The sequence below is a fragment of the Sinohyriopsis cumingii genome, chromosome 13 (assembly GCF_028554795.1).
Source record: "Sinohyriopsis cumingii isolate HCF-2022 chromosome 13, ASM2855479v2, whole genome shotgun sequence".
NCBI lineage: Eukaryota > Metazoa > Mollusca > Bivalvia > Unionida > Unionidae > Sinohyriopsis > Sinohyriopsis cumingii.
The window spans coordinates 76,431,054-76,451,309 of record NC_142973.1 but is presented as its reverse complement, the minus strand read 5'-3'; the positions used below and the strand labels follow the sequence as shown (position 1 = coordinate 76,451,309).

The 20,256-nt window shown below is 35.1% G+C and overlaps 1 protein-coding gene across 1 annotated transcript in view; it reads right to left on the bottom strand.

Annotated features, from left to right (window-relative positions):
- The window catches only part of LOC149785850 (C-Maf-inducing protein-like), a 225,754-nt gene that overhangs the window by 188,208 nt on the left and 17,290 nt on the right, over nucleotides 1-20,256 (bottom strand). Inside the window, exon 2 of the mRNA XM_089979809.1 lies at nucleotides 18,849-18,977. Coding sequence (XP_089835935.1) covers nucleotides 18,849-18,977 — 129 coding nt within the window. The remainder of the gene's footprint in view (nucleotides 1-18,848; nucleotides 18,978-20,256) is intronic.

Sequence of the window (20,256 nt, the reverse complement as noted above, 5' to 3'; positions counted from 1 at the left end):
ATCAACACAGCCAAATAATATTTAGATTTTGCTTTCTATATTTTTTCTGACTCTATTTGCCCAATGATTTATGAAATCAGACAATCTAATGAAACGGCACTTCCCTGACACTGCCATGTCTGCCATTATTATCCCATGACATGTTTCAAACTGATTTTATAAATTAAATAGCACAAACACCACAGTTAAAATATTCAAATATTTTCGGTTTTAAGTAGAAAGTGATTTTCAATGATTCTATTCTTAAAACACAAATTACTATCTACATATTGATGTTCAAGTTTTAAAACACAAGATGGTATGTTTTCATCATGAAATGATAACTTGCAGAAATTGGGCAGTAATGACTTGGCTTTGGAAAGGGTTAGTGGTCAGCCAGCTATTAAAATACACACCTGTGAATGTTCAAGAGTTTATTTGTTGGTGCAATTGGTATGAATGCTTCATTAAAAATATTTCATCTTGGGCTACAACACAACACTGTCAGAACTACATGTACTTAACTAGGGCTTCAACACAACACACTTGGAACTATATGAGCCTAACTAGGGCTGCAGCACAACATTGTCAGAACTACATGTACCTAACTAGGGTGAGGTGATCTCTCAAAAGTCACAACTACTGTCACTCATTTATGTTAAAGACATCACAGGGCAAACAGAGCTTTTCTAACAGAAGGTGAAGTTTACTTTTTGGGAGCAATTTAGTTCCCCACTTTGCCTGGTAGCATGACCCCTGGTGTATTGATGATGCATCTTACTGAAGGCTGATAATCATGAATCATATTGATATGTGGCAGAAGTGTGTTGCTTCACCTGTATATCTTACTGCTATTATTTCTTGTCAGCATGTACAGCATAGCTCAAGTCAGCAAATCTTTCACCTGCATTATTCAAAGTCACATAAAAAAGTGCCTTAATGATAGCACATGAAGCAAGCAAAGAGAATATTACTGCACCTGAAAGGTGCTAGTAAATGAAACAAACCCCACCCCCATTATCAAGACCATTATTGTCCATGCCATTTGCAATATACATCTATAATGTATGCTTAACTTGTATCTATGATTGTAGATTGTAGTTTAACCTGATGGTCATTTATAAAGAAATGTTTAGATAGCTAACTTCTGTCCATAGTTGTGGGTTGTACTTTAACCCTTTACCTCATAGAGCATAGTTACAAAGTGCAGCGTGCTATAAATAGAACACCTGTTACCTATTCGACTCCATATGCATAGGCCTGCCTGTTAACTGTTAAGTAATGTATAGTATGTTATGTTTAACAGCAATTTTAACCATTTTACTTTTTTGGTACACATCTATTATGTATGGAAAAATTTAAGAGTAAAGTCCGATTGTTATAGCTGTGTAATTATTTTTCACGGAAGAATTTTTATGTGCTTTAAAATCTTGAGAGAACTCGTTCACCATCATGTCAGTGAGGCCGTGTGACCAACCATAGCTGCCATTTCTCATACTCGAAATTTAAAAGTTTTTCGTCTGCGTCTACATCACTAAGTCATCTGAATCTGATAATTTATAAAAACTAATTGCTGCCTACATCATTATCAGAGCCTTTACCTAAGTTACTGAAGCTTTCATAGTTGTGATTCTAATCGTGAAAACTTTGTAAGTACTGAATGAAATCCGCGACCGCCATTTTGGAGAGTGGAGATTACGACCCAGTTACTTTAAATTACAGATATCAACCAGTGCATAAACAGTGACCACGTGATCTGACGTAATTGTCATTCACAGAAATGAATGTAGTATCTAATAGGGGGTCTTCCCCGAAGGTGGTGCTATGAAAACCGGCTTTAAATGGCTGATGTGTACAGCAGGTGTCAAAAGGCGCTTCCATGCAAATGGAGTAGAGGCGTCAAAAGGCGCTTGCATGCAAATGGAGTAGAGGCATCAAAAGGCACTTCCATGCAAATGGAGTAGAGGCATCCAAAGGCGCTTGCATGACGTAAAGGGTTAAGATAATATTTGTAAACATATTGACATGGCCTTTTTACTTTAGAAAGTTCCTGAAGCAAACTTGTGACCCACATCCTGGTCATCTTACTGTGCTGTAGGTTTTAGATATGGTTCTGATAAATTATTCATTCCTATTTTAATCTCAATCTAGTGAAATTACATTTAGTTGTGTTCAGATATAATCTGAGGAATTTTTTATATCGTTTATTACAATTACTAAAGTGACTGGATTAACAATACTTTGGGATTATTGTGAATTCATTCAAAAGATATTCTGAATAATATCGTTGTGATAAACCAATGCTGTTGGTACATCAAACTATTCAAGTTTATTTATACATCAGCATGTTCCAAACTGGAATTCATTCAGAATATTATATACATATACTTTTGGACTCATAAGAGAACTTTTTGGATTATTTGGGATTTAATTCACAATACTGTAAATTCCTCTTAAATTTTCTTTTTTTATAACCTAGAGAATATAATTATTTGCTGATTTTAGAAAACTTGTTGGTTTTGATTCTTTCTGTTACTTAGTTGAAGACCACAAAAGTCATAACATGTTACAGAGCTGAGTGCAGACCAGAAGAAACAGCTTGAGTATAATTTCAACACTGCATATGGGGTAACTAAATCTGGAAAACCTTACTCTGATTTTGAATTAGCTTGAAATATTCAGCAAAAGGATGGTCTTAATTTAGGAAAAATTACATCAATAGTCATCACAAAGTATATATTTACTCAGCTCCCTAGTTTGTTCCCTGAAGGTACCAATACAAAGAGAGCTACACAAATCTTCATACTAGCTGACAGGAGCACTGATTGGGCGATTCTTGAACAAGAGAAAGTAAGGTACCTCTTTCCAGTAGACAAGATGCCCATCACCAGAATGATAGCTAATGTTTCACTGGCTAGTGCCTCACCAAATCATGTTTATGCTGCAATCAAAGTTGCCGTAGAATGTGTTGGCATTAAATTAGATTCTTTCCAAACAGATCTAGAAAAAGTTTGTGAGTCATCTCTCACTTGTCTGTGCCAAGTTTGAAGGAATGTCTGAATTTTGTATAAAAGGCAGGCATTGTGAAAAAGATACAGGAGGATGTATCAGATATCACCAATACACACATTCAAATGTGAATACCTTTTTGTGAACATTCAAATAGAAAATTAGTATTCAAATATGGATTTAACAAAAGTGTCTGGCAGCATCCTGTGAAAGAAACACTCAAAAGGATGAATTAGTATGCATGAGAATTACTTTAAACATATTAAATCAATTAATATTTAACTCGGACTTGCAAGGCAATTATAATGTCAAAGTTCAGAATAGCTGATCTACTTGTCACATTTCCATTTTTATTAATTATCATTCTGGTAAATACATCAAGCTAATTAAAAATATTGTATACAAAAGGGTTCATTTCAAAGTTAACAAAATCTTTACCAATCAAACAAGTGAATAAACGAATCCAAATTTAATTAAATTAAACTGGCCACATATCTGTGTGATTTTGATTGTGAATAAAATCAGTTCCGGGTGTATCTTTTAGGATTGTTCCAACATGTAACTGAACAGGTAATAAAGTAACTACCTTCTTTACTGTTAGTCCATCCTCAGTACTAAAGAAGTTTTAGGTCATACCAAGTTTGAAGGTAAACATGGAAAATAACAAAAATATTATTCTGAATTTGAGTATGAATGCCCACAAATTTAATCAAGACCTGTACAAAATAGGATTTAGTCACCATGTTTCCAGTATGGTTTGGTGGTGGTGGGTCAATAAATTTAAGCAAGATCTGAATCAAATAGGATTTAGTCACCATGTTTCCCGTATGGTTTGGTGGTGGTGGGTCAATAAATTTAAGCAAGACCTGTACAAAATAGGATTTAGTCACCATGTTTCCAGTATGGTTTGGTGGTGGTGGGTCAATAAATTTAAGCAAGACCTGTACAAAATAGGACTTAGTCACCATGTTTCCAGTATGGTTTGGTGGTGGTGGGTCAATAAATTTAAGCAAGACCTGTACAAAATAGGATTTAGTCACCATGTTTCCAGTATGGTTTGGTGGTGGTGGGTCAATAAATTTAATCAAAACCTGTACCAAATAGGATTTAGTCACCATGTTTCCAGTATGGTTTGGTGGTGGTGGGTCAATAAATTTAAACAAGACCTGTACAAAATAGGATTAAGTCACCATGTTTCCAGTATGGTTTGGTGGTGGTAGGCAAATAAATAGAAAAGTAGCATTAACAAATATCTGAATCCTATCTTAATTATTTGACGAATATTCAAAAAGGAAAATTTAGTACTTTTATTTGCTCCATCATTTATGCCAGTATACGAGGATACCATTATGGTAACATTTGGGTTTCACCGTTTCTAACCCAAAAGGTGGCATCGATTTGAAAGTAGCAAATGTGATTGAAATTGATCTGGCACATTTTAGCTCCATCAAACTATTTCAGTAGCTATCAAGGAAACGTAGGTAAAGGACCTGGAGGCAGTTATTGCACACACTGAGCATGCATATGCTGCTGACATGCAAGCCAGAAGCCATACATATGACCATCTTGAGAGGGTTGTATTTTATGCTGGACTAATCACAGCTGACCTGCCCAGTACTTTTCAAACAAGATCCCCTGATTACTGAGTTGCCTAATATGGTACAAAAGTGTCTAGTGCTGTTGACTGCTCTGAATACAATCTCTGGCAGAAAATATTAGTGTTCCTGCCAAGTATGACCTTAAAGATAAAGTTTCTTGCAATCCTTCACTGGCGGGATTGTATGAACCTATTACTTTCCAGAAGTGTAATGAAGAGCAGGTAATGCTGAACAATAGCATCAAATATATTCAGTATAGACTTTCAAATCTTAAGAAGCAACCAATCAAACAGCTGTAAGTGATGAATTTCTATGACAGGCTTCTAGCAAATTACTAAACTTCACAAATATGGTGAAGAAGATTAAAAGCACCTGCTTTATGAATCTGTGTTGGCTCCCAACTCCTCACAGGACAAAAATCCAACACACAACCAGTGAATGACTGACTTATATTATAAATGCATGTCAAATCCCTAAGGGACAACCCTGCTGTTGATGCTGACACGTATAAACATGGGGGGGTGGGGGGCTAACTCAGCAATAGCTATCTCTTCACTATTTTTCCAGCTGCCCCATAGCAAGTTTTTCTAAAGCTAGCTATGTGAAGACTGACTCAGGACCTATCTGACCCAAATGAATTTTCTCAACCACTTCTTCATCATGTCAGAGGGAACATCCTGATGAGGCAATTGACTTGTCACCACTTGTCAACTATGCTGATCAATTAACCAATCAGTAAGTATAAATTAGATAAACCTCTAGGCATTATTTACATCATCCATTTTCTTCTGACAAGCTGACCCTCACAATAATGAATTGGTTATCATATTTACAAATTTTGCAATGGTTCATCCATTTTTTAACCAATACTGGTGTCAAGACATCCACTGGGGCTTTGTATTTCTTAGTTGATGTAAAGATCATCTAATTGTTGTTGTTGTTATTGGGTTTAACGCCATTTTTCAGCACAAGATAGGCTAAACATGGCGGCCAGTATTAATGGTGGAGGAAGAACCTGGGAAAACCCCGGAAAGAACCACCGACCCACGAGAAGCTACTGGCAAGCTTTCTCACATATCCACATTGACCGAGCCCGAGACTCGAACCCACGCAGACAGAGGTGAGATGGCAGTGATCCATGACGGAGAGCGCTTTAGACCACTCAGCCACTCGGGGCCCCTCAAGATCATCTAAATGGAGGAGTTTGATTTATTCCTTTCCTGAAACCTTGATGAAACTTGGACATATAAAGACTTGTGGTCCCCAACATGGTCAGCTGAACATGGAAACAACTGATGGTAATTATTACATCCATTTGCACAAAAGTCTGTGCAAAAACTTCTTGTGTCAATAAAATGAAGGAAAACAAAATGAAAATAGATTTGTTGTTTTTTTAAAACTAATGTCTAGAATATGTGGGCAGAAGCCCTAACATCTGGCTTCGTTCTATGTTTTTTCTTCTATAGGAAGTACTGGACCATAGATTATATGTTTGTGTTTGTGGTTTGGATTTTTAATGATGCTTTAATAATCTGAGTCATATCGCTATGATGTCTGAAATGTTCCATTTATAGCGATATCTAGCACTGGGGCATAATGCAACAGACACATGGCATCATGTCCAAGCAAGTCACATTATCCTGCCACCAGGCTGACCAGTCCTAACATTTACCTCCTCTTAATCATGAGCACCAAGTGAGGCAGCTGCTAGTACTATTTGTATAAGTCTTTGGTATGACCCAGCTGTGGTTCAAACCCACGACCTCCCACATCCGAGCCAGACACTAAGGCCACCAGAATGGTAGCCACAAAAAAGTTTTAAAGTTCACACTTTGATGTTGGTCTGTCCAAAAATAATGCTTCATCATCTCTCTCAGACATGTGGGTGACTCTTTACTTTCAGTCACTGAGATGGGTAGGGAATGAAAACTGTAAACTTGTAATTAATAATACCAAAAAGTAAAAACTGTGGTTTGTGACATTTATTTTAAGCCTGTGTTTAAATGTTTACTTGGCATATATCATTCAAAAATCCATTTCACAACCTGAACTAAACTCTAAAATTATTATATACAACAGTATACTTATTAATAGTAACTATTTATGCTTTTGTTATCTACTTTGAATTCATTTACCTCAAAGGCCAGGGGCCCAGAGTGAACGAGTGGTCTAAAGTGCTCACTGTTAAGGATCACTGCCATCTCACCTATCTGCATGGGTTCGAGTCTCGGGTTTGGCCTCAATGGTAGCAATATGCAGCCCCATTTAACACCCATTGGACACTGAAGGGAGCTGGTAAATCAACTCAACGTTCTTACACAAGCTCTGACCTATACTTGCAACATTTTCAACATCTTTATAATCCTACACAGTTCAGGTCATAAAACTTTCATATGAATTCTATCAAAGCCTTCATAAAATCTATAAATCCACAATATAATTGACTTTTTCTTGTTCCTCAAATATTTCCAAATAAGTGTGTTCAGAACATGGTACTGTAACCTCTTCTAAATCCTGCCTGTTCTTCAACTAGTATATGGTTTCCTTCAACATGTCTTCTATTCAGAATATTAGTAAAAACTACTAATAACTGGTAACTATTGCGGTTCCAATTAAATGTATTACTCAAGCATAACATGTTCAACCAGTTTGATTAATTAATCAAGTACAACTTTTCATGATTGAGTTTCCTTATGGTGCCAATAAATTCATTCAACTTTGATTACTAGTGAGTTGAAATACCCCCCCCAATAATAATTATAGAAATGATTATGCAGACTATGCTAAATTACTGACAATAAAGTTAATATTTTGATTCACGCTTTTTATCCATATACCTTGGATTATTGTAATACGTGTAGGTACAACTGTGTCATTCAATCAACATTTGGAGCAAGACCGTACAACTTCATATTCTTATGTAGAAACACCATCACATCCACATTTTCTGGGTTAAGCTCAGACTGCTTTTTATTTATAAGATTGACTGGCAAGACTCGCCTAAAAAGATCATAAAATCAAAACAAAAATGCTATTGTTCAAGATTATTCATGCCTTTACTAACCATTGAATATGTATTCTTTTTTGCACACATGTTGAAGACTCAGACTACTGGTAATGTTAATTAAGTTAATCATCTAATTATAATCGTGATTAAGTGGTTCTAGTCATATATCTACTATTTAGTCATTACAGCATTTACATTGTAAGTGATTGTACCTGTTTACATGTTCTAAAATTCTTGTTATATAAATAAACACAATTTTGATAATTTGTTTTTAATTAACCTGTTTTTGTTATAAACAAATAAACACAATTCTGATAATTTCCATTCATTTAAGGAAATTTAACAAACAACAATCCTAAATAATTAAGTCCTATCACACAAACTTTGATTATATACCAGTTAGACCCTGTCTAAAATTGATGCACTACTTTGATCATTTCAGTCACGTGGCAGCCATATTTAACTGATTAACACATTAACCCCTGGAGGTTTTTGCCATTTTCACCTGAAAATCGAGTAGGAAACACATTTTGAAAGCTATTTCTGAATAGATCCGAAAACACCAAATCCCAGGTGATCTTTCAATAACATACTGACTAGTTGTGTTAGAAACATTGTTTTTCATTGGCTATTTGGCTCGCGTATGAGCAGAAGGGTAAAAGCTGGAGTTCTTTTTATTTTTCTATATTTGTTTTTTGCTAAACAGAGCTATTATTTTATATCAAGACCACTCTTTATTCCAAATGCCCATCTTATCCTACTTTTTGCAAAGGTTCATCTGTCTGTTTGCAGTTCATACCGGTTTGCCTTAGATCTGAGACCAAAAAGTCTAAAATCCATACACAAAATTGGATTTCGACCATGGGCGAATTTTAGGTAGAAAAAAGTCGGGTCCAAAAAATGAGGTTTTTTTTAATATCTGTATTCTGTAGGGCAACTAGATATTCCAGATCATTTGATATCATTGTAGAGCTACATCTGTCTACCTTTCTATAATACCACCCACTTTAGTGAATCATGCATGACCATGATGCTACAGAGCTCGGCAGTAGGCTACTACCTCCTGCCATGTTAACCCACCGCTAGGGGTTAATGTGTTAATAATCGATCATCGATCGGTTGGTGTAACAGATGATGGATCATGAAATTTCAACTGAGTCCCAACACTACTGGTAACAGATTTATTCAACTGTAATTGTTTGGATTAATTTGGTTACCTTTTTGTTTTTAGAAGTTGAACAATTGCAGCTATACATCAGTCATTTGGAAAGTACGAGGCATTAAACAGTACATTAATACAATTATGTCAGTAATGGTACAGTATGATTTTCTAAATCTGATAAAACTGAAGAACTTGTACAACCACATCCTGGAGCTATCCATGAATTCATTATCATTTATTGCTTTCCTTACCTTATCTTAAGCAATATACGCATTAGGACCATCCCATATTGTACTATTCAAAGAGTACAACACATTAAATTAGTCAGGGCTTTGCATCAAAATCATCCCATATTGTACTACTCAAGGAGTATGATGTATCAAATTAGTCAGGGCTTTGCATCAAAATCATCCCATATTGTATAATTCAAGTACAATGCATCAAATTAGTCAGGGCTTTGCATCAAGATCATCCCATATGGTATTATTCAAGGAGTATGATGTATCAAATTAGGGCTTTGCATCAAAAATCATCCCGTATCATGTTATTCAAGGAGTATGATGTATCAAATTAGTCAGGGCTTTGCATCAAAATCGTCCCATATTGTATTATTCAAGGAGTACAATGCATCAAACAATTCAGGGCTTTGCATCAAAATCATCCCATATTGTTTGTGTGAGTGTGTGTGTGTGTGTGTGTGTGTGTGATTTGGATTTTAAACATAGCTTTAACAATTTTTCAGTCATATCACCATGATGTCTGCAGTGTGGCAGTTAATAGTGATGTCTAGCATTGGGGCATCATGCCACAGACACTGTCACAGAATAAGGCAAGAAATAACTTGGTTTCGCCATAGAACAATTTGATCATTTTCGATGTACCTGCATACAATGTTACTTAGGGTGGATAATTGTTTTTTAGGTAAACAACTGAACTAGCATGTATCTTGGTGTAGATCACTTGTGGCGAGACACACTAAAAGCAGGGTATGCATGGGTATTCTACCCTTACCAATACTCACTCTCCTGTAGATTTAAGGTAAGTTTGTTTTGTAACTGACACACACTGGTCATTGGATCTTGTCAAGGAGTGAACATTCTCCATTTCTGTTCTCCAGCCATAGGGTAAGTTTTAGATTTGTATTTTATTGATATGTGAAGCAATGTTGTATCGTGAAATGATGCCTTTACTACTATGCAGACGATGTAAACTCTTGAATTGTTACAAACTGATATTAAGGGTTTAATTTAGTAGCACGTATCTATTTTAGTAGCATGTATCTATAGATTTTAATTCCGTACCTGTTATTATGACCAGTTTGGTTTTATTGTAGCTGTCTGAACCTGTCGGTACCTGTCTGTACGTATGTCTATATGAATGTCTGTTGCATAATAATAATAATAACAACAATAAAGACTATTTAGAGAAGGTAATTCAATTAGTTACAGGACTAATCTACCTTGAGGCAAAATTATTGAAAAGCAGGTGGTATTTTTTGTATCAGAACTGTTCAATTTTCTAAAGATTTCATCCATTTAAGACACTGATTATGAAAGGAAGAAATGCTAGGAGCCTGCCTTATGTCCCTGGGAATGTTGTTCCATACCAGTGGAACAGTATATTGAAAACTTTTTTTAACCCATTTTACCCTGTTTACCAATTTCAACTGCAGTGCCTGATTCCTGAGAAGCAATTCTAAATACATTGTGGTAAAACGGAGCATCACACAGCAGCAGCCGCTGAAATTGTGACTACCGTCACCATGTTAACTAAAAATGTTGTAACAATGTTATTTCTTTTATAAAGTATATAAAACTATATATCACTGAAAAGGTAATAAAATTTGCAACACAGTTATATATGTTTTGTTATCATTTACCAATGTACATGCTCACAACTGTATTTTGAAATATGACTTGAAAGAGAAAAAAAACAAATTGAAAAACTTACCAAGATGTTCAGTGAATATTTTGTCCATGAAAATTAATGAAATGCTCCTAATATTATGCGAATAAAATAAAGATAATTCAATTTCTAGTATTTTGGTCCAAATTTGAAGTTTCTAGCACTGTTAGTTCAAAAGTTATAATAATTTTACTAAAATTGGACAATATGACACAAGGAACAATTTGTTTACTTCACATTCTGGAACATGTACTTCAGCGTGCAGTTTCTCATGAAAACTTGTCACAAATTAATCCTAGAAATCTTTCAGCATAACGATTTTTTCATCAAGTTTTTTCCAGATTAAATCATCCCAAAGTAACTCAAAATAATGTTTTGCATCGGCTCCTCCTGGGTGTTGCTCCTTCTATCAATTTAAATCTTGGCTGCAACCGAAGTGAAAAATCATCCCGGACCCATTTTTCTTGAAAGCCTTCAAAGTCAGCTTCATCCTTCGAACCACTGTCAAAAAGTGCATGAAGCCATGCATCATCTCTTTCATCAACTTTATTAAATTCTAGCCCATCATTTAAGTCAATATTATCATCGGAATCATAAAAATCGTCAACTTAATGTCGCTACCCTCACTATCAACATCCATGTTTACATCAGAGTTGTCGTCCATCGTTTTATCGATCGATTTTCAAGTCAACAATTTCTTTTCCAACCGCGTTTTGTTTTTAAATTTCACTGCGCATGTGTGCTTTAACCATTTCCTGTGTAGGTGAAGAAGTACACATATATTTGTGATGTATAACACGTGTTTCTAGAGACGCTACACACATACGTAGTAGAGTACGACCGTAGTCGTATTCAGGATAAAATGAGGTATTACAAGCGCAGTCGTATTCAGGATAAAATGGGTTAAACAATTCCTTCTTTGGCCTTGGTATAATGTAATTTTTACTTCTTATGGACCTTAAATTTGGAGTACCATTAGCATCTTGGCCTTTCTAAGAAATATTCTTTCATGTATTGTTAAAACCTTTATATTATTAATTGCATCCTGAAAATTGTCTATACACTCATCTAGAATTAAATGGCAAGCCCTCTTTTGGAGTGTTCAAAGTGTTGTTATGTTTGAATTAGAGGTATTACCCCAAATTACATTACAGTAGTCCAGATATGGCTGAATATAACTTTTATAAAAGATGACCCTATACTGAAAAGGAATGTAAGTTTTAATTTTCCTCAGTAGCCAAAGATAAGAAGTAACCTTTTTTGAAACATGTTTAATGTGAAAAGACCAAGTAAGATTTTTTTCTATGAATACGCCAAGAATTTTATCTTGAGAGGTCATATTAAGGCTCATGTTGTCAAAGAGAACCTGGAGTTTGTCGCTATCTAGCCTTGCTCGTTTTTGTTGTGTTGTAACTAGTAGGGGTTTAGTTTTTTCCGTATTTATGATCATACTGTTTTCCTTGCACCATACTTGAAGTCTGTTGAGAGCATCTTGTAAGTTATTTTCAAATACCGTTTTAGTTTTACCCATATCAGACAGTGTAGTATCATCTGCATAGAGGTCAGTGGAAGAAACTGAAGTTCCAATCTTAAGAGGTAAATCGTTGATAAATAGAATGAATAACAGAGGTCCAAGGATAGAGCCCTGTGGTACACCACAATTAATATTTTTACTTTCAGAAAGTTGACAATTTAAAGTTACTTTTTGCACTCTGTCGGTTAAGTAAGAAGTAAACCAGTTTAGGGAGTTTTCACTGCATTGATAGATTTTCAGCTTTTCAAGCAAAATTTCATGGTCTATACGATTATTAGCTTTATGAAAATCAACCATAACAGTGCCTACCATTTCTCCTTGATCTAATGCTTTCAGCCATTTATCAATCAAAGATATAAGTACAGTTTCACAGGAGTAATTCTGGCAAAAGCCAGAGTGATTATTATGAATAAGATCATAAGTGTTCAAACAGTTGAGAAAAGAATTATGTACATGTTTTTCTAGTAATCTGGAGAGACAAGGAAGGATAGAGATGGGTCTGTAGTTATTTACATCATCTTTTGTTCCTGCTTTATGCACTGGTATAACCATGGCAGCTTTCCATGTTTGTGTAAATTTATTAGACCTAATACTTTCATTGCAAATGAAAACTATACTCTCTATAATTGCAGGCGCAGCTACCTTTAGTAGCCTTGGTCCAATCATATCAAGTCCTGTAGCTTTACAATCATCCATTTTTTAAATATACTTCAACACAAATTCTGGACTCATTTCAGCAATTTCAGACTTTATATTGTTTGGTAGTTTTTTAGCACAAAAATGTTTGAGTTCCAGATGATCAGATGAAGTTCTGGGTTCTTTAAGTTTTTCAGCAATTTGAACAATAAAGTTGTTAAAAATATTAGATATGTCAGTTGGATTATCAGTATAAATGCCCTCATGATTGAGGGATAAAATTTCATCTTTACTCTAACATTTGCCTGCACCAAACCATGTAATCATTTTCCAGATATCTTTCAGGTTATATTGGTTTTCATCCAGCACTTTTTTGTAGTGCACTTGTTTGGCTTGACGTATCATTTTAATAACTTTATTCCTCCAAACTCTATATTCAGTTTGATTTCCTACTGATTTTAGTTGGTCTCTTTGCTTTATTGCTTCTAAAATTTCTGGCGAGTTCCAGCCTGGCATGGTGGATCCATGAAGGGTGGGCATGGCCAATACAAGTGTGCCAACCAAATTTAGGAGAACTGTGTGCTGTCGGTGCATATGTGTGTGCGGATATATCAGGCTGTCTGTCTGGCCATCTGTGTGTCTATATGGATATGGAAAATGATATAACCATCAAGACCATACAAAGACGAAACCGCTAATTTGTAAACTTGTACGCATGGTGGATCCATGAAGGGTGTGTGCGGCCGATACACTTTTTACAAATACTTACATTTGCAAGTTATTACAAATACTTATGAATCATACCACTGTACAAATGACCGAGTCATATGCTTTGTTTCAATTGATTGCTGTTTCAATTGAGTGCAATTGGGTCATTTTGATTGCATGAGATTATTTGAATCTTATTTATATTCCACGAGATTATTTGAATCTTATTTTCACTCTAAGACATTATTTGAATCTCACTTTCATTACATGAAATTACATGATATTATGTGAATCTTACTTTCTTCATAGGAGATTATTTGACTCTTATTTTCATTTCAAGAGAGTATCTAAATCTCACTTTCGTTACTTCCAATGCGTGTATATATTTTTTTAATTCATATCATAAACTTCCATCTTTCATCACACTGTGTTCTGTTGTCATTTGATCCAAGCATCCATTCAGGTCTATACCCTGTTATAGTCACATTATCCTGACACCAGGCCAACCAGTCCAAACACTAACCTCTTAATGCTGAGTGACAAGCGAAGCAGCTGTTAGTACCATTTTTGTAAGTCTTTGGTATGACTCGGCCGGGGATCGAACCCACGACCTCCCGCATCAGAGGTGGATGCTCTAACCACTAGGCCACTGGAGCCGTCCCATATTGTATTATTCAAGTAGTATGATGTATCAAATCAGTCGAGGTTTTGCATCAGAATCATTCCATATTGTATTATTCAAGTACAACGCATGAAATCAGTCAAGTTTTTGAATAAAAAACCGTCCCATATTGTATTATTCAAGGAATATGATGTATCAAATGAATCAGGGCTTTGCATCAAGATTGTCCCATATTGTATTATTCAAAGAGTATGATGTATCAAATGAGTCAAAGCTTTGCATCAAAATCGTCCCATATTGTATTATTCAAGTAGTATGATGTATCAAATGAGTCAGGGCTTTGCATCGAAATCATCCCTTATCATATTATTCAAGGAGTACAACGTATCAAATTAGTGTGGACTAGGAGGATTAAATAAACCCTGAAAATACTCAAGCCATTTGATATGACCATTCATTCAGATGGAGTAGCAATAACAAAACTTTCCAGATAGCCAGTACACTGCTCCGGTGGACTAATGGTTAGAGTGTCTGCCTCGGATGCAGGAGGTCGTGGGTTTGATCCCCGGCTGAGTCATACCAAAGACTTACAAAAATGGTACTAACAGCTACCTGGCTTGGCCACTCAGCATTAAGAAGTTTGTGTTAGGACTGGTCGGTCTGGTGTCAGGATGATGTGACTGGGTGGGACATCATGCTACATGACTGCATCATGATGCTCCAGTGCTAGACATCACTATAAACTGTCACACTGCAGACATCGTAGCAATACAACTGAAAAATTGTTAAAGCTACGTTAAAAATCCAAATCACACACACACAAAGCCAGAACAACATTCATATTTGGATATGTGAGCAGCACCATTTTCATCTAGGACCAACTAGACCATGGGATGGACTGGTTATGTAAAGTTTCATGGCAATCCTCCAGGTAGTTTAGAAGTAGCAATAAGGAACTTGTCTTAGTGGATGGATGGACAACATAAGGATGACGGATAACAGAGCATCCCATTAGATGACCAGTAGTGCTAAAAATAACAATATGAAATTAATAATTTATGGTTCAATGAGCAATAAAGTATGTAGAGGTCTGAATTTGTCCTTTGCATAAACTTTGGCAATTTTTATTTTTTTTGTTCATGTTCTGTGAACTGTAGTAAAATATTCATAGAACAGACTTGGTTCTTGGATCAGTGCTTGGTTTATGCAGACCTGGATACAATCCTACTTGCCCTGAGCAAGCAAGTTACAAAAATAAAAATGTTAGGCCCTATATTTTCATGCTTCTATCTAATTATGTTCTTTTTAGTACATGTTTGTCAACATTTACAGCACCAGCTCGCACATCACATTCTGGGATATCCTATTTTCTTTTTTCTTTACTCAGTGCCCATTTACTATCCATGAAGGTACATTGTGGTTAAAGTTTTAACTGCTAGGATATCTCTGGGATGGACTGTTGTCAATTTGCAAAAAACGTTTGACAGATGCAGTTAAACTTAATTCACGGAATGAATATGCATAGCTGCATGGCAATCCTTCAAGGACTCGGTGTAAAGAAAACATGCATATGGAGAAACAGACAGTGGACACCAGATAACAGGCCATCCCATAATTTATGCTCTCTTGATCTATGACCAGTTAAGTCTAAAACTCAAGTGCTGTTTGCCACAAGAAACTGAGAGTTGCTTTCGATTTCTTTCTAGGTAAGAATACATCAACTAGCATGAAATAAAGAAGGGATAAGTCGGGTCCATGCTGAACTCTAATATCTGGGTGAAATAACATCTTTCTCCAGCTTCTCCAGCCTGAATTGAGTACAGTTGTCAAAAATAGGGATAAGTAAGGGTAGAAGTTTAAAAATGTTTGAAGCTCTAAACTTGACTTCTGCAAATTTTTCATTTCCGATTATTAAAATACTACTGAAATACTATTAAAATGTTATACAAAATATTAAAACTTTCTTACTTTGCTTCAATTATGTGTTAAATATTGCATAAAGCAGTAACCTCGAAAATAAATTAGTCAAAACCAATGACAGTTCATTTATTTGATTTCCCATTTTCATACATTTATGGGATAAATTTTTAAACAAATGACTGATTTTACAAGTAACTGACCTAGATACATGTCCATCCACCTAGTCATGATACACGTACATCCACCAAGGCACAATTCAATTTCCAGGTGGGCTACAGACTAAAAACATTTCACTTGTTCTTTTCAAAGATGTGAATTCTCACAAGAATTACACTAATGAAAATATAATTGTTGGCATTCATCATCAAATTAGCACCAGAACTGGCTACAAAGCACAAAACTTATTTTCTCTCTACTTTCTGTTTGAAGTGTAATAGGCATAAAAATCAAGGTATGACCCTGATTATTACTGCATTGTTTTGAAAAAATAGGTAAGTCAAATGTCATCAAATCATGTCTAAGTAAAATGACCTATCCTATTTGGTGAAATAACAGACTTCAGGGTAACTATTCAACCAAATCACCCTCTAGTATGGACCACAATACAGAAATATAATTGTCTGAAAGGGAAAGTGACTGCTTCATGAAAACATGAGGAACAGCTTTAAGGCACATAATTTCTACTGTGGACCTGGAGGTAGACACAACTTTCTCATACAAACTGGACAACTGTACAAAATTAACATATGCATAATAGAAAGTGAAGTAAACTGTACAATGTACATACTAACTGCATATCCTTCATTTAAATAAAATGTCATTTAACTGAATAAATAACAAATAAATTGAATGCAATACAATGACTTGACGGATGGGGAGACAAAATGCTAGGTATATGAAACCAGTTTGTTAACAAGTACAGTGGAACCCCGCTATAATGCGATAATTGGGGTCCAAAAAATTGGATCACAATAATAGCAGGGTCACATTAATGCGGGGTTTTACACTATTTTGTATTTTTTAGAGAACAACTCATTGGCCAATATGAAGTATATTCATAAGTGTATTCTTGTCTAATGTATATGATGAATAGGGTATCAGCACCATTTACTATTGCGCTGTCATGGCATGTACTTCATCCATAATGCATGTAATTCCACTGAAAAAACTGCACACATACTTAAGCTATTCTCTAATGTCGTCACAGATCATTATGTGTCTGAATTCAATGGGAAAAATTAACAGCAAAATTAGGTTAAGAAAGATGAAGCACGTGTACAGTTCATTACGTTCCAGGGTCTATGAATGGTGTCTGTACAAATTTCATACTGCTAAAATTTTCTCAAATGCGTTTCCGTGTACATTTATCCATTGTAAATTTCCAATAATTAACCCTTGTATGCCTATTCGTTTGAACAACTACAGCAAGAATAATTAACAACCAACACATGCTTTCAGCATGCATATAACTTTTGCTTCAGATTTTGTGAATGTCAAAAGAAACATGTGAAAACTACTATACTAATCATTGCACAAAGTGCAGAGAACGACTTGTTTGTAAACTTGCCTTTCCATACCAGTAAAATATTTTTATAAAAATACAGGAAATTAAAAATGAATTCATACACAAACATCATACACATGTAAAACCCGAGAACTAAGTGCTGTAGGCCTGCAATAGTCAAGAGTCACTTTTAGATATAAAATTTTTTTAAGCTGAATGCATGTACAATTTCATACCCTTTCAATTTCCAGCCAATAAAGCGGAGACTATTTACTGGTCAACTGATTGCGTCTAATAGTACCGCCAAGCCCAGCAAACATGTTGGCGGCTTTCATTATTTTATGTTTATTACATTGTGAGAATCTATTATCAACCACCGCATTGTCTGCTGCTTGGATGTGTATGCAGTTAAAGAAGAAACATATTGGCTATTGTTTGAGCAATGTTTGTATACAGAATTTACTGAAGACAATCACAAAGATGACTTACTGGCTTTATTCATGGTTCAGTAAAAAGTAACATTTCCGATAATGTTTATTCTGGTATAACACTTTAAGAACCTGGTGAAATTGTTAAATTTCAGAAGCTACACCATGATCATATTATATAAAAATTCATACATGATCTCTTCCCCAAAATGATAATAAATATTTTACTTACTAATTCTCGTACTTAAGATATATTTTTTCCTGGTATGAGAAAAATACATGTACACGTATTTCAAACTTCAGGAACCATGCCACGATCATATTATTTCGAATTCATACGCGATCTCTTCCCAAAAATCATAATAAATTTTTTCAAACACTATTTCATGTACTTTGAACAAAAAATATTTTTTCATGTGCGAATGAATATACGAAATTTCAGGAGCCAAGCCACTCCTGCATTATATCTGAATTCATATTATCATGGGGTGCGTTATGGTGGGGTCGCACTGTACATTTATGAAATTGGTAAAATAATTACCCAATGAACCAAATAGACAATCACATCAAGTTTAATACATTCAAATATAGGAAAACCAATATTGTGACATTGTGTTCTTTGAGTGGCATTGCTATCATACAGTCATTTTACACCTTTACCCTCATACTTAATAAACACTCAGCATGGGAGACAACTCCACAATGTGACTGAAAAGGGATATTAGCCCAGTTGGCAGGCTCAATACTTTTCTGATCCAGGGGCATTTCTGTCTCTAACTGGCCTGTTATCTAAAGTGAACGCAGGCTAAATGAAAAGCTACATGACAGCAACTCACCTGTAACAATAAAGAACCATCAGGTATTGTTATCCGTATACAAAACTTCTGCCCTGCATCCCATCTGGATATAACATGAACATCTTCAACATTTGAGTAGGGAATGGCAGTTTCAAAGAAACCAATTGGCTGCAAGAAAAGAAAGTTCTATAAGTCATAATATATTTGCTTAATAAAATATTTGTAGTATCCAATATATATATATATATATATATATATATATATATATATATATATATATATATATATATATATATTTAATTCTTTTACAAACCTAACTGAAGATGTCCTCATGGATGATCGTAGATTAACCAAAATGAGCTTCTTTAAACCAAGTCATTATTATCAGTATCATTATTATCATTATTATTATTATTATTATTATTATTATTATTATTGCTACAGGCTTGCAGGACTTGTGTTAATTTCTCTAGAAATTACACTGGAAAATCAGCTGAATGTGCAAAACAAATTCCCATTCTTTTCATATGGAAGGAATTCAATTCTTGAAAGGGCAGTGAAGACCACCTTATTTGCAACAGTTGATTTTAGAGTGCTCACTGACAATGTGCATCCTGTATAACACACACACACACCTTAGACACAAATCATGCATGTAAACAAGTTGCTAAATCCACATGAATTTCATTATTTTCTGCTGCACAATAATTAAACCCTCACATGGCTTTCTCCCCATTATGCTTTATACTTCAATGTTTCTTTACCAGGAAATAAAGCAAGCAGTCAAAATTCTGCATGCCAACCTAAACTTTTCGTTTCAAAGTAGTCTTTTCCTGAACAGCACCATGTTCACATTTGATAATTAAGTGTACACTGTGATGGTATGGCTCTGCAAATTTATTGCAGCTAGTATAATGTCATCTTGAAAAAGAGGAAGTAAACTACATTTATAACAATTTTAAGACATGGCAACCATGAGACCACAATAAACAATAATCAGCTGAACAGTCTAAAGCTCTACTGGGCAAAAAGAATTCCAAGGAATTCAAGACAAGACTATTTCTTCCTTTCACCTGTCCAGTGTTGAAACCATTTCAGATCTTCTTCAGCAGACACACCCACCCTAAAACTACCGTTTCAGGGACACAGAATACCAAAATCAAGGACAGAACTTTACTTTCAAGGAAAAATCATATAAGCAGAATTTTTCATATATTTCTTAGTGAGTACATAATGTCAACAGCCATCACTGCCACCAGATTTTATTTTGATCTCTTATCGAATGTTTCCTCATCTCACTCACTCAAGTTTTGTTGGATAACAATTATAAACACTTGGCAGAGTTCCCTGACCCTCCACTGTGGTATAGTGAATGCAACACAGTAGGGAATCAGACAGTTATATCATCAGTTGTGCAAATTCAGTGCCCTTATTCACCTTCCTTCCA